Source organism: Dasypus novemcinctus, chromosome 6 (assembly GCF_030445035.2).
Source record: "Dasypus novemcinctus isolate mDasNov1 chromosome 6, mDasNov1.1.hap2, whole genome shotgun sequence".
Classification (NCBI taxonomy): domain Eukaryota; kingdom Metazoa; phylum Chordata; class Mammalia; order Cingulata; family Dasypodidae; genus Dasypus; species Dasypus novemcinctus.
In genome coordinates, this window is record NC_080678.1 from 4,563,977 (window position 1) to 4,576,714 (window position 12,738).

The 12,738-nt window shown below is 56.0% G+C and overlaps 1 protein-coding gene across 3 annotated transcripts in view; it reads left to right on the top strand.

The window, feature by feature from the left end:
• The first annotated feature begins 737 nt into the window (after window positions 1–737).
• Window positions 738–12,738, top strand: part of CFAP46 (cilia and flagella associated protein 46) — a 134,597-nt gene continuing 122,596 nt past the window's right edge. For 2 of the 3 annotated variants that reach the window (XM_058298090.1, XM_071215607.1), the window contains exons 1-5: window positions 738–1,365; window positions 1,960–2,084; window positions 2,169–2,300; window positions 3,185–3,249; window positions 6,633–6,797. In XM_058298090.1, the coding sequence (XP_058154073.1) occupies window positions 1,317–1,365; window positions 1,960–2,084; window positions 2,169–2,300; window positions 3,185–3,249; window positions 6,633–6,797 (536 nt within the window). In that variant the 5' untranslated portion in view covers window positions 738–1,316. The remainder of the gene's footprint in view (window positions 1,366–1,959; window positions 2,085–2,168; window positions 2,301–3,184; window positions 3,250–6,632; window positions 6,798–12,738) is intronic. The other variant, XM_058298091.2, reaches the window with a different exon arrangement.

Genomic DNA, 12,738 nt, shown 5'->3' on the forward strand with positions numbered 1-12,738 from the left:
AGGCAGGAGACCCTCCTCAGCGGCCTTCCTCCCCCATTCAGGGTCCTGGAAAGCAGGCGCGCCTGGCAGAAGCCCCTCCCCAGGGCAAGGCCCCGTGCCGACTGGCCCTCCGGAGCTCCCAGGGTGTTGGTTGGGTTTTATCCGGCGGTGGATTAACGGGAAGATGCACGCACTGTGCACACCAGCCAGCCAACAGCCGTGTGAGGCGGGGACGGCCGCCTCGCCCGGGGGCTCCCTGTGCCCTTCCCTGCCCGCTATTCCAACTCCTGTTCTAGTTTCGTATGACAGAACCCTACGGCAGGCGCCCTTCTGAGCGTGCGCTGCGTGGCACTGGGGCTTCCCTCGCACGCCTCGCCGCGGCACAGCAGGTCGCGCCTCTCCTGACGAGGGCCAGGGGCTGTGTGGCCACACCTCGTCGGTGTATCGTTGGAGACCACCCTGGTTCCACTTTGGGCAGATGCTGCTCCCTTCTTTCCTCTTTCCTGGCCTACGTCCTCTCCTCGTCCAGTTCTCGGCTTGGCTGTCCCTGCTCCCCAACTGCTTTCCCCGCAGCTCCGGGGTCAGAGCGCCTGGGCCAGCGGCCGGGGACCCCTGTGCTCCCCGCATGCTCCTGGGAGCCCCCCAGCAGGCACTCCCTCTCCTCGGCTTGGGGTCTGTGCCCCACCAAGCTCCCGCCCTGGGGGTTCTGGTCTCTGCCGCCCTCCAGGACCAGCCCCGGGGAGGAGCCACTGCGGGGCGGGTGAGGGACGGAGGCGGCAGGACGCCCGAGCACGTCCAGGGGAGCTGCAGCGGGCAGCAGGGGCCGGAGCCCCAGCCATCCTTGGCCCGGGGCAGCCAGCCTTGCCAGGCGGTCTGGAGGTGGGAGTGGGCCCCGGCAGCCACCGCACCAGTGACCAGGCCCAGGTGTGGAGCGCTGGGCAAGGGCGGAAAGGGGTCGGTGAGCCCCCCGAGCCCAGCCCCTCCCTGGCCTCCTCTGCCCCGTCACCTGCTCTCCCTCCTCTCCCCTCTCCCCTCCCTCTTCTCAGCTCCAGCCTCCTTCAGGCCTGCCTCCCCCTGCCCGCCCTCTGCACCCTCCTTACTGTATTCTCGCCCCCGCGCCCCCATGCCCCCTGCTGAGCGCCCACCCGCGGAACTGGGACAGCCGAGGACCCCGGCGTGGCTCCCGCCCAGTGGCTCCGCCGCGCCCCGTAGGCCGCGCTCCGCGTCCCTCCGTCGCTAGGCAACCACGGCCGGTTCAGCCCGGCTCCGGGACGCGGTGGGCTGTGGGCGGCGGAGCTCGGTGGGAACCCGAGAGGGCGGCCCCGGGCACGGTCGCCATGGACCTGGCCATCACGGAGCACCTGGCCCGCGCCAAGAGCCAGCGAGGTGCGCCCGGGGCCCGCCGCGACCCCCGTCCCCGGGCACGTCCGGGCCCAGCCGCCCCGACCTGGGGAGGCCCCGGGTGGCCGCGACCCCCGCCCCGGCCGGTCCCTGAGCCCCGGGAGGTCTGCGGCTCGACCGCTCGGGCGGATTCGCGGGACCAGCGCGGAGTTCGCGGGCGGCGCTTCGCCGGGAGGGCCTCGGCCGAGCGGGGCCAGCGGCCGGTGGAGGCGGAGCGCGTCTCGGGGTGGCGCGGGCCGGGGAGGGGCGGCGGGCCTGGGGCCGAGCCCCAGGAGGGACGGGGGGCGGGGCCGGGTCGGGGCCGAGCCTCGGGAGGGACGAGGAGGGGCGGGGGGCGTGGGGCCGAGCTCCGGGAGGGACGGGGTCGGGGGACGGGGAGGGACGGGGTCGGGGGGGCCCCGAGACCGAGCCTGGGGAGGGGCGGGGGCCGGGAAACGGGGAGGGGCGAGCCCGGGGACGGGCGGGGGGCCTGGGGCCCCCCGGGAGGAAGGGGGGAGCGGAGGGCCCCTGGCGCGGGGAGCCCCGGCACGGCGCTGGGGCCGCGCCCCGCGCCCCTCGAGCGCCCGCCCGCGCCCGCAGATGCCGCCGCGCTGCAGCGCGCCTACGCGCTCATCAAGTCCGCCAACCTGGGCAAGTCGGAGTTCGACCCCTCGGAAAGCTTCAGCCCCGACCTCTTCGTGCTGTGCGCGGAGCAGGCGCTCCAGGTGAGCCCCCGAGGGGGCCGGGGGGGTCCCGGCGGCGGGCGCCGCGCCTCTGCCCCCGGTCCTGGACCCCGGCCTCTCCCGCAGATGGGCCGGCCGGAAGTGAGCGCCGACTGCGTGCAGATGTACTTCAGGGTGAAGGGCCCCGTCACGCAGTTCCTGGGCCGCGCGCACCTGTGCAGAGCCCAGCTGTGCGCCCCGCGGTCGGCCGAGAACCTGGTGAGGCCCGGGCGCCAGGACGCCCCTCCCGGCCCCGGCCCCACACGCCCTGCCCGCCCCGCGGCGAGAGCGCCGGCCCCCGCGTTCACTTTGTTAGCTTGGACTGAGAGGCTTTAGGTGTGTGATTTAAGTCTCTTCAGTGCCGGAACGTACAAGCCTCTCTGGTTCACCTTCCTGGTAGGAATGCGTAACTGCCCTGCCGTCTGTTTTCCTGAGAGGCCTTGCGTCTTCTCAGTCCCATACTCCTGAGAGCAGCTAAACTTCTGCCACACCTGCAGAGCCACACCTGCAGAGCCACACCTGCAGGGCCACACCTGCAGGGCCACACCTGCAGAGCCACACCTGCAGAGCCACACCTGCAGAGCCACACCTGCAGGGCCACACCTGCAGGGCCACACCTGCAGAGCCACACCTGCAGGGCCACACCTGCAGGGCCACACCTGCAGGGCCACACCTGCAGGGCCACACCTGCAGGGCCACACCTGCAGAGCCACACCTGCAGGGCCACACCTGCAGAGCCACACCTGCAGGGCCACACCTGCAGGGCCACACCTGCAGGGCCACACCTGCAGGGCCACACCTGCAGGGCCACACCTGCAGAGCTGCTATTTAGCAAAATCGAGTTAAATGTCCAAATTCATTTTCACAGTCCCAGGGCATCCCTGCTTCCTGCCTAACCCTTTGACGTCCCATGATCCACTCCCCAGCCCCCCCTGCCTGCCACCTGGGGGGGGGGACTTCAGGGGAGGGCCCCTGGCGGAGAGCACAGCTGCTGAGGCCACAGACCCCGCCCCACTCTTCCGTGGTTTAAGTCACTGACATGACGTGCGCAGCAGTGGCAGTTTCAGGCAAACTCAACTGAACCCCAGCCCTTCACGTCGCAGGAGGAGTTTGAAAACTGTGTGACTCAGTACATGAAGGCCGTGAACTTCGCCAAAGGAGAACCCAGGTAGGTGTATGGGAAGCAGCTGTTTCTGACGATATGAAGCATTTTCGGATCAGAGTTGCCCAGCTGTTCTCTTTCATTTGGGCTCCGGGGTGTCCCCCGTTCTCTTGGGCTGTCCGCTGGCCCCTTCCACGTGTCCACCTGGGCAGCTTCAGGTGAAAGCCCCTTGGAATCCTGCTCTCAGGATTCGTGGTTTGCGGGCAGCTTTGAAGAGCCTCTTTTCCTTCTCGTCTCCATTTTGGTGGTCCCCAGAGCTGCCACCGAGACCGGCACTGCAGCCTCTGGGTCTGAGTGACCCAGCCCACCGCCGCCCCCACTGTGCCATGTCCCTGTCGAGCAGACGGGCAGCTGCAGGAACTGGAGCAATATTATTCAATTAATGCTTTCTCCATCAAAATAAATACCATCGTGGAACCGGTTAAGGTCACGTACATGCTGATAGTAATACAGCGTATTTTAATAGGATGCAGCATTTAGAGGCGACAAATGTAAATCCTAGCTTCTTCCGTCCACCTGCCAGGAGTGACTGGCCTGTGCTGAGCACCGCCTCTGGCCAGCCCAGGCTGTAGGTGTTGGGGACACGCCCCCCCCCCCACATACATGGCTGCCCTGGGTGGGGTCAGGGAGGCTCTAAGGACAATGGATGGTTCTGGAGGGGATGGCCCCTGGGGAGGGCATGGCCAGTGCCTCTGTGGGGGAGCCCTGGAGGGCTGGCAAGGCCTGGGTGCGGCGTGGAGAGCAACCTGGGCCCAGGAGGGGGCCTGCGGGAGGGCAGCCCTGAGCAGGACGGGGGGGAAGCGAGGGGAGGGGAAGGAGAGGACCCTGCAACCCACGGCCATTGGCCGAGAGGGGCGTAGGGCGAGGGGATGGAGGAGAAGCTTCCGGAGACTCACCCGGGGAACCGTACCATGCCCTCCCCTTCTTCCACGGAGATGCTAGAAGGGACCCCCACCTGGGGCACCCCTAGCCCAGAGCAGAGCCTGCCTGGGCCCCAGCAGTCCTGCGTCCACCCTGCTTCCTACGTTCACCCACCTGAGGGCTAGGGCTAGGGCTAGGGTCAGGGCTAGGGCTAGGGCTGGGGTCAGGGCTAGGGCTGGGGCTAGGGTCAGGGCTAGGGCTAGGGCTGGGGTCAGGGCAAGGGCTAGGGCTGGGGTCAGGGCTAGGGCTGGGGTCAGGGCAAGGGCTAGGGCTGGGGTCAGGGCTAGGGCTGGGGTCAGGGCTAGGGCTAGGGCTAGGGTCAGGGCTAGGGCTAGGGTCAGGGCTAGGGCTAGGGCTAGGGTCAGGGCTAGGGCTAGGGCTGGGGTCAGGGCTAGGGCTAGGGCTGGGGTCAGGGCAAGGGCTAGGGCTGGGGTCAGGGCAAGGGCTGGGGTCAGGGCAAGGGCTAGGGCTAGGGTCAGGGCTAGGGCTAGGGCTGGGGTCAGGGCTAGGGCTAGGGTCAGGGCTAGGGCTAGGGCTAGGGTCAGGGCTAGGGCTAGGGCTGGGGTCAGGGCTAGGGCTGGGGTCAGGGCTAGGGCTAGGGCTAGGGTCAGGGCTAGGGCTAGGGTCAGGGCTAGGGCTAGGGCTAGGGTCAGGGCTAGGGCTAGGGCTGGGGTCAGGGCTAGGGCTAGGGCTGGGGTCAGGGCAAGGGCTAGGGCTGGGGTCAGGGCAAGGGCTGGGGTCAGGGCAAGGGCTAGGGCTAGGGTCAGGGCTAGGGCTAGGGCTGGGGTCAGGGCTAGGGCTAGGGTCAGGGCTAGGGCTAGGGCTGGGGTCAGGGCTAGGGCTAGGGCTAGGGTCAGGGCTAGGGCTAGGGCTGGGGTCAGGGCAAGGGCTAGGGCTAGGGTCAGGGCTAGGGCTAGGGCTAGGGTCAGGGCTAGGGCTAGGGCTGGGGTCAGGGCAAGGGCTAGGGCTGGGGTCAGGGCAAGGGCTGGGGTCAGGGCAAGGGCTAGGGCTAGGGTCAGGGCAAGGGCTAGGGTCAGGGCAAGGGCTAGGGTCAGGGCAAGGGCTAGGGCTAGGGTCAGGGCTAGGGCTGGGGTCAGGGCAAGGGCTAGGGCTAGGGTCAGGGCAAGGGCTAGGGTCAGGGCAAGGGCTAGGGTCAGGGCAAGGGCTAGGGTCAGGGCAAGGGCTAGGGCTAGGGTCAGGGCAAGGGCTAGGGCTAGGGTCAGGGCTAGGGCTAGGGTCAGGGCAAGGGCTAGGGTCAGGGCAAGGGCTAGGGCTGGGGTCAGGGCAAGGGCTAGGGCTAGGGTCAGGGCTAGGGCTAGGGTCAGGGCAAGGGCTAGGGCTAGGGTCAGGGCAAGGGCTAGGGTCAGGGCAAGGGCTAGGGCTAGGGTCAGGGCTAGGGCTAGGGTCAGGGCAAGGGCTAGGGTCAGGGCAATGGCTAGGGCTGGGGTCAGGGCTAGGGCTAGGGTCAGGGCAAGGGCTAGGGTCAGGGCAAGGGCTAGGGCTAGGGTCAGGGCTAGGGCTAGGGTCAGGGCAAGGGCTAGGGTCAGGGCAAGGGCTAGGGTCAGGGCAAGGGCTAGGGCTAGGGTCAGGGCTAGGGCTGGGGTCAGGGCAAGGGCTAGAGGGTTAGGACCAAGTTAGGGCTAGGGCTAGGGCTGGGGTCAGGGCTAGGGCTAGGGCTAGGGTCAGGGCAAGGGCTAGGGTCAGGGCTAGGGCTAGGGTCAGGGCTAGGGCTGGGGTCAGGGCAAGGGCTAGAGGGTTAGGACCAAGTTAGGGCTGGGTCTGGGGCTAGGGTTAAGGCTAATGCTGTGACGCAGGGTTAGGGCTAGACCTAAGGCGAGGTCTAGGGTTAGGGCTAGAGGGTTAGGGTGGGGCTAGAGCCAGGGTTAGGAGCAGGGAGACCCCTTTCGTCCCCTTCCTTGAGAGGCCTCCCTGCCCTACGCCCCAAGTTGAAGTCCTGCCTCTTCGCTCCACTCTCCACCCTTAGCCCTCCTTCCTGGTCTGGTGAGGAAACTCAGGCTCAGGGAGTGGCTTTGCTCCAAAAGTCCTGCCCCTCTGCCTTTCGCCCCTCCTGCACTCCTCTCCTGTCTGGGTCTGGCCTGGTCACCTCCTCCCAGAAGCCCTCCTGGCTGCCCTGTCTGCTTGCCTGCCCTTGTCTCTGTCCCACCTAACCCAGGCCATTGCAGCCTCGGGCCTGGGCCCTGGTGCCTCCGCCTGAGGGCAAGGCACTACCTTGACTGGGACCACTCCCAGAGTGTGGCCGGGTCACTGCTGCCGGGTCCCAAGTGGGCCACCTGCAGCGGGCCCCAGCAGGGCTGCGGACGGCTGCCCTGTGCTCAGGCCCTTTGGGCCGGAGGACCTCTGGTGGGGCCACTGCTGGAGGGGCCTGAGGTGCCCTGCTGGAAGGGGGTCCAGGACCACGAGCCGCTGTGCGAGCCTGCGCCCCGGCCGCCCCTCTGCTTGCCTCTCAGGTATCACTTCCTGGTGTTCAACGCCTCCGTCCTCTACTGGCAGATGGTGCGGCCGTTCCTCAAGCCCGGGTACCGCCGCCACCTGATCGCCAGCCTCTCCCAGATCGTCACCGTCCTGAACCAAACCGACGAGGAAGACAAGGAGTGGCGGGCGGAGCTGGCGCTGTGAGTCCAGCCTGCCCTTCCCCTGGGCACGAGCTCCCGCGCGGTCCATGACGGGTCACGTCAGGGTCGACGTTCTTGACAGCACCTGCGTCCTGGGCGGGGGGCAGTCGGGCCAGCTGGGGGAACGGACGCCACTGAGGAAAGAGTCGCAACAGCACAGAGCGCAGGTCTCGTCCTCCCAGGCGCCTCTTCTCAGAGGTAGAGGTAACTTACTCCATAAAGCACGGCCCTCTCGGGGATGCCCCCCAGCCCCCGGAGAGCCCCCTCCCACCCCGGCCCCGCCGGGGAGTCTGCCCCTTTGCTCTGACTCCGTGCCCCTGAGGCCGCGGTCTGAGAGCGTCTGTGCCATTGGCCGGTGCTCCTGTCCCCCGCTGGTGCTCCCTGCCTGCTGGAGCAGCATTGTTTGCCCCCCCCCCCCGCCGAAGGGCTCCGGGGTGTTTCCTCTTTGGGGCGATGTGAGTGCTCACTGAGAACATCCGTGCTCAGGCTGTGTGTGCACACGTGCTCTTTGTTTCTCTTGGGAATAAGTTTAAAGTGGAGTTGCCGGGTCCCAGAGTAAATGTTTAAATATTAATAAAACAGCCAGGTGGTCCTCCAGAGAGGTTGCACCGCGCCGCAGTCCCGCCAGCAAGACGGGGCGCTCCGGGTGTGCGCGTCCACACCTGCGCGCGGTGGTGGTCTCCGTGTGGGAAACCGTGTCCTCTCAAGGTTTAATTTGCGCTTCCCTGGTGACCAAGGGTGCTGGCCCTTGCCCGTGCTCTGGGGTATTTGCGGGTCCTGCCGTGTGGCGCGTCCGTCTGAGTCTCTTGCTGGTGCTTTGTTGGGTTGGCGGTTTCCGTACTGAATTGTATGGAGCATTTTCATTACTCCATAAATAAGAAAAAATCCACCCCTTAGCAGTCACTTCTCAGTCCCTCTATCCTTCCCCGGCCATATATATCTGATAAACTTTTCCCATCTGTATTAACTTTCTATTTACAATTTATATAAATGGAGTCAAACAATATGAAGAACTCTGTGTCTGGTTTCTGTCACTTAGGATTACTCCTTTTTTCATAAGTGATGAAAAAAATTCAAATATTACCATTCACTACATCCATAATTTGCTTCGGGTGCGTTTTAGCTCGAGTACCACCCTATTATTAACGTCTCGTAACATTAACGCGCACTTGTGATCCCCGGAAGAGCAGCCTTGGGTTTGTTCTGTTAGCCACGCTGGTCGTCTCTGGCAGGGCTCGCTGTGCTCTCCGTCCCCGACCATCCTCAGCGCTCCTTCCGGTGGCGGTCGCGGCGCTCTCCTTTCCCTTCCAGCAGCCGCGCCCCACACTGATGCTGTGCCACCGTCACCTGTCCAGTTCCAGACACTTACCGTCAGCCTTATTCCCAGTCGTGACAAATCGAGCCTCAGCTCCCATTCCCTGTCCTCACTCTGCCTCCCGGTGACCAGTCCTCCAGCTTCTAACCCCGTGCCTGTGCTCATTAGAGTTTATTCCTATCAGTGAGATCAGGAAGCGCCTGTCCTTTTGTGTCTGGCTTGTTCCACTCACCATAGTGTCCTCAAGGTTCATCCATGTTGTCACATGGATCACGACCTTACCTTATAACGGCTGAATAGGATTCCATCCTGGGCGGCACCCCCTTTGTTTACCCACTCATCTGCTGGTGGACACCTGGGCTATTTCCAGCCTTTGGCAGTTGTGACTAACACTGCTGCGGGAATGAAAGACTCGCGCACCAAAACTCATGCAGCGAGGGCCCCGTCTGCTTTATTTCTCTTGCTTATTTATCATTCAGGTTTTGTCCTAAATTTTAGTCTTTCTTAATAACTAGTCATTTTATCTTAGGACAAAATTATTTTCTGTTTCCTTAATAAAAACACACTTTATACTCTCTATATATACAAGTTACCAAAATGATTTTGGAAACTGTCTCCACGCAAACTTTTTACAACATGCAGTTACCATCAACACTAAGCAAACTTGTCAAAATAATGATTTAATTTGGTTATATGCAAATATCTTTTCTTTATTTCAAATACCTAGTAACATGCAATACTAGAAACAGTTTTTTAGAGGGAAGTTAGCAGAGGGAGGCTGACTGCCAATAAGTTTTCTTGTTATGAAGTTACTTTTTGTTATTCATTTCTGTTTAATAATTTCTTGGAGTTAGTTAATTCAAAAAATGCTCCACAAACTTCTTACAATTATTCATAACCACATAGACTGTAATTATTTTATCTTAAGACAAATTTTACCTTCACAGAGCCTGTTCTCTCACTGAACATGACAATGCTTTTTACAGCTTGCCATGTGCATTCAAGTTTTGTCCTGCTTAATTCCATTTTGATTTCATGAAAACTAGCCATTTTATTTTAGGACAAAACACTTTTTTGAACAACTTAGCAAATTTCAGTTAGCATTCTCACAAACTTTTTACCTTTTTAAATATTCATTTAAGTTTTACATCCTTCATTTTGTTCTGTGAAGAAGAATCAACTATTGATTTCAATTTAGGCAAGAACTATTTTTTATGAAGAAATCAAGACTTACGGTTTTTATCATTGTGGAGATCTTATTAGCATTTATACTTATGTATTAATATAAGCATTTATTTATTTTTTGGTCATTTGAATAGAGCTCTTTTAGGAATTTTTATTTATCAGTTTATAATACCATCAGGAGGTATTAAAATATACACTGACATTGAACAAACAGACAAACATAAAAACAATTATAACGCACCAAGGGAAACATAAAGTTTACAATTTGACCCGTAATTCTAAGTCTAGAGTTCCCATAATTCAAAATCTAAGGTTCCCTCATTGGGGAAGTACAGACAAAAGGTCTGTACTGTTTGAAGCAATGTAGTAATTTGTTCTTTCACTTTACAATTAGCTGCTTCCAACAGTTGTTGTAAAGTGTGGGGATAGGTCTCCTGTTGCTCTGATAATGTATTTCCCATGTTATACTAGCGTTGGTGGTCAGCTTACCTCTCCCAGGGCAGCCGATGACCTGTCTGTGCAGAATGCGTGGCCTGGACCAGTCTCACTACGCAGACCCGTTCCCGGGGGCCCTCCCAAAAGGAGGGCCTCAGCTAGGGGGGCAATCAGCTGCCCCACGTTTGGGCGCCAGTTGCCGTGGGAATGAAAGCCTCGCACTCCAAAAACTCATATGCAGGGAGGGCCCCGTCTGCTTTATTTCTCTTGCTTACATATCTTGTATTTTTTGGATTCGGCCAAGGGCTGTGGTTAAAGTTAATTTCCCAAGGATGTTTTGTCTTGAACAAGAAAACTTATCCCTGGGCTCACATCCTGTCTAGCGGCAGAAAGGACAAGAGGAACCTGTTTTCAAGCTTCAAGCGAAAAGAGAGCTTGTACAGAGATAGGCAAGGACAGAGCTATTTTTGCTGTGAAGCAAGAACAGATGAGCTTAATAAATCATTTCACCATTCCCTTGCCGAGGGGCTGGAACTAATCCCCACGTAGCACTGCGAGGAACGTCGGTGTGCAGATGTCTGCTTGCGTCCATGCTTTCAGGTCTTCTGAGTATATACCCAGTAGCGGGATTGCGGGCTCATTCCCCAGATCGATATTTACCTTCCTGAGGAACCCCCAAACAGTCTTGCACAGGCTACACCAACAGAGAATAAGCGTTTTTCTCCACATTCTCTCCAACACTTGTAATTTTCTGGCATTTGAAAAAAAATGTTTTTATAGTGGTCATTCTGATAGGGAGGAAATGATATCTTGCTATTTTGATTTGCATTTCCCTAAGAACTGGTGCTGTTGAATATCTTTTCACGTGTTTTTTTTTTGCCATTTGTATTTCCTCTTTGGAAAGATGTCTCTTCAAGTCTTTTGCCCATTTTTAAATTGGGCTGTTTGCTTTTTTTTTTCATTGAGTTTCAAGATCTTTTTATATATCATGGATATTAAACCCTTATAAGAGATGTGGTTTCTAAATATTTTCTTTCCATTGAGTAGGCTGCTTTTTCACCTTCTTGACAAAGTCCTTTTAAGTACGAAAGCATTTAATTTTTAATTTTCAGGAGATCTGTTTTTCTTTCATTGCTTGTGTTTTGGGTATAAGGTCTAAGAAACATCTACCACAAGAACTTGAAGATGCTTCCCTATGTCTTCTGCTAGGAGTTTCTGGTCCTGGCTTTATTATTTAGGTCTTTGATCCAATTTGAGTTAATTTTAGTACAAGGTGTGAGGTTGGGATCCTCTTTCATTCTTTTGGATGTAGATACTCAGTTCTCCCAACACCATTTGTTGAAGAGACTAGTCTGACCCAATACAATGAGTGGGCTTGGTAGTCTTGTCAAAATTCAATTGATTGTATAGGTGAGGGTCTATTTCTAAACTCTCAATTTGATTCCATTGAGCCATATATCTATCTTTATGCCAATTCCATGCTGTTTTCACCACTGTAGCTTTGTAATGTGCTTTAAAGTCAAGAAGTGTGAGTCCTCCAACTTTGTACTTCTTTTTAAATATATTTTTGGCTAATCTGGGTCCCTTTCCCTTCCAAATAAATTTGGTAATTGCCTTTTCCATTTCTGCAAAATAAGCTGTGGAATTTTTATTGGGATTGCATTGACTCTGTAATTTAATTTGAGGAGAATTGTCATCCTAATAATATTTAGTGTTCTAATCCATGAACATGGAATGTCCTTCCATTTGTTTAGGTCTTCTTTAATTTCTTTTAGTGTATGTTGTTGTTTTCTGAAAAAAGATCCTTTACAACCTTGGTTAAACTTATTCACAGATATTTGATTCTTTTAGTTTATTGTAAATGGAATTTATTTCCTGATTTCCTTCTCAGATTGTTCATTTGTAGTGTATAGAAATGTTAGTGATTTTGTGTGTTGATCTTGTATCCTGCCACTTTGCTGAACTCACTTATTAGCTGTAGTAGTTTCATTATAGTTTTTTTTTTTACTTTTCTAAGTATAAGATCATGTCATCTGTGAATAGTGAGTTTCATATCCTCTTTTCTAATTTGGATCCTTTTATTTTTCTTGCCTAATTGCTCTGGCTAGAACCTCTAGTGCAATGTGAATGGCAGTGGGGACAGTGGGCGTCCTTGTCTTGGCCCCGTTCTTAGAGGGAAGCTTCCAGTCTTCCACCACTGATTGTGATGTTGGCTGATGGCTTTTCATATCATGCTGCAGAAGTTTCCTGCTATTCCTATCTTTCTAAGTGTTTTTATTAAGAAAAGATGCTGGATTTTGTCAAATGCCTTTTCTGCATCAATAGAGATGTGAGTTTTCTCCTTTGATTTGTTAATGTGGTGTATTACATTCATTTTCTTTTGTTGAACCACCCTTGCATACCTGGGATAAAACCCACTGGATCATGGTGTATACTTTTTTTAATGTGCTTTTGGATTTGGTTTGCAAGTATGTTATGGAGGAACTCTGCATCTATATTCGTTAGAGAGATTTGTCCATAATTTTCTTTTCTTTAGTATCTTTGGTTTTGGTGTTAGGGTGATGTTGGCTTCATAGAATGAGGTAGGTAGTGTTCCTTCCTGTTCAATGTTTGGGAAGAGTTTGAGCAGGATTGGCATCAATTCTTCTTGAAATGATTGGTAGAATTCACCTGTGAATTCATCTGGTTCTGGGCTTTTAGTTTTTGGGAGGTTTTTGATGCTTTTGCTTGTGATTGGTTTGTTGACGTCTTCTGTATCTTCTCCTATCAGTGTAGGTAGGTTGTGTTTCTAAGAATTTGTCTATTTTATCCAAGTTGTCTCTTTGTTGGCTTATAGTTGTTCATAGAATTTTCTAATGATCTTTCTTATTTCTGTGAGATCAGTGGTAATACCTCCCCCCTCATTTATGATTTTGCTTATTTGCATCTTCTCTGTTTTTCCCTTTGTCTTTCTAGCTAAGGGGTTTGTTTATTTTGTTGATCTTCCCAAAGAACCAACTTTTGTTG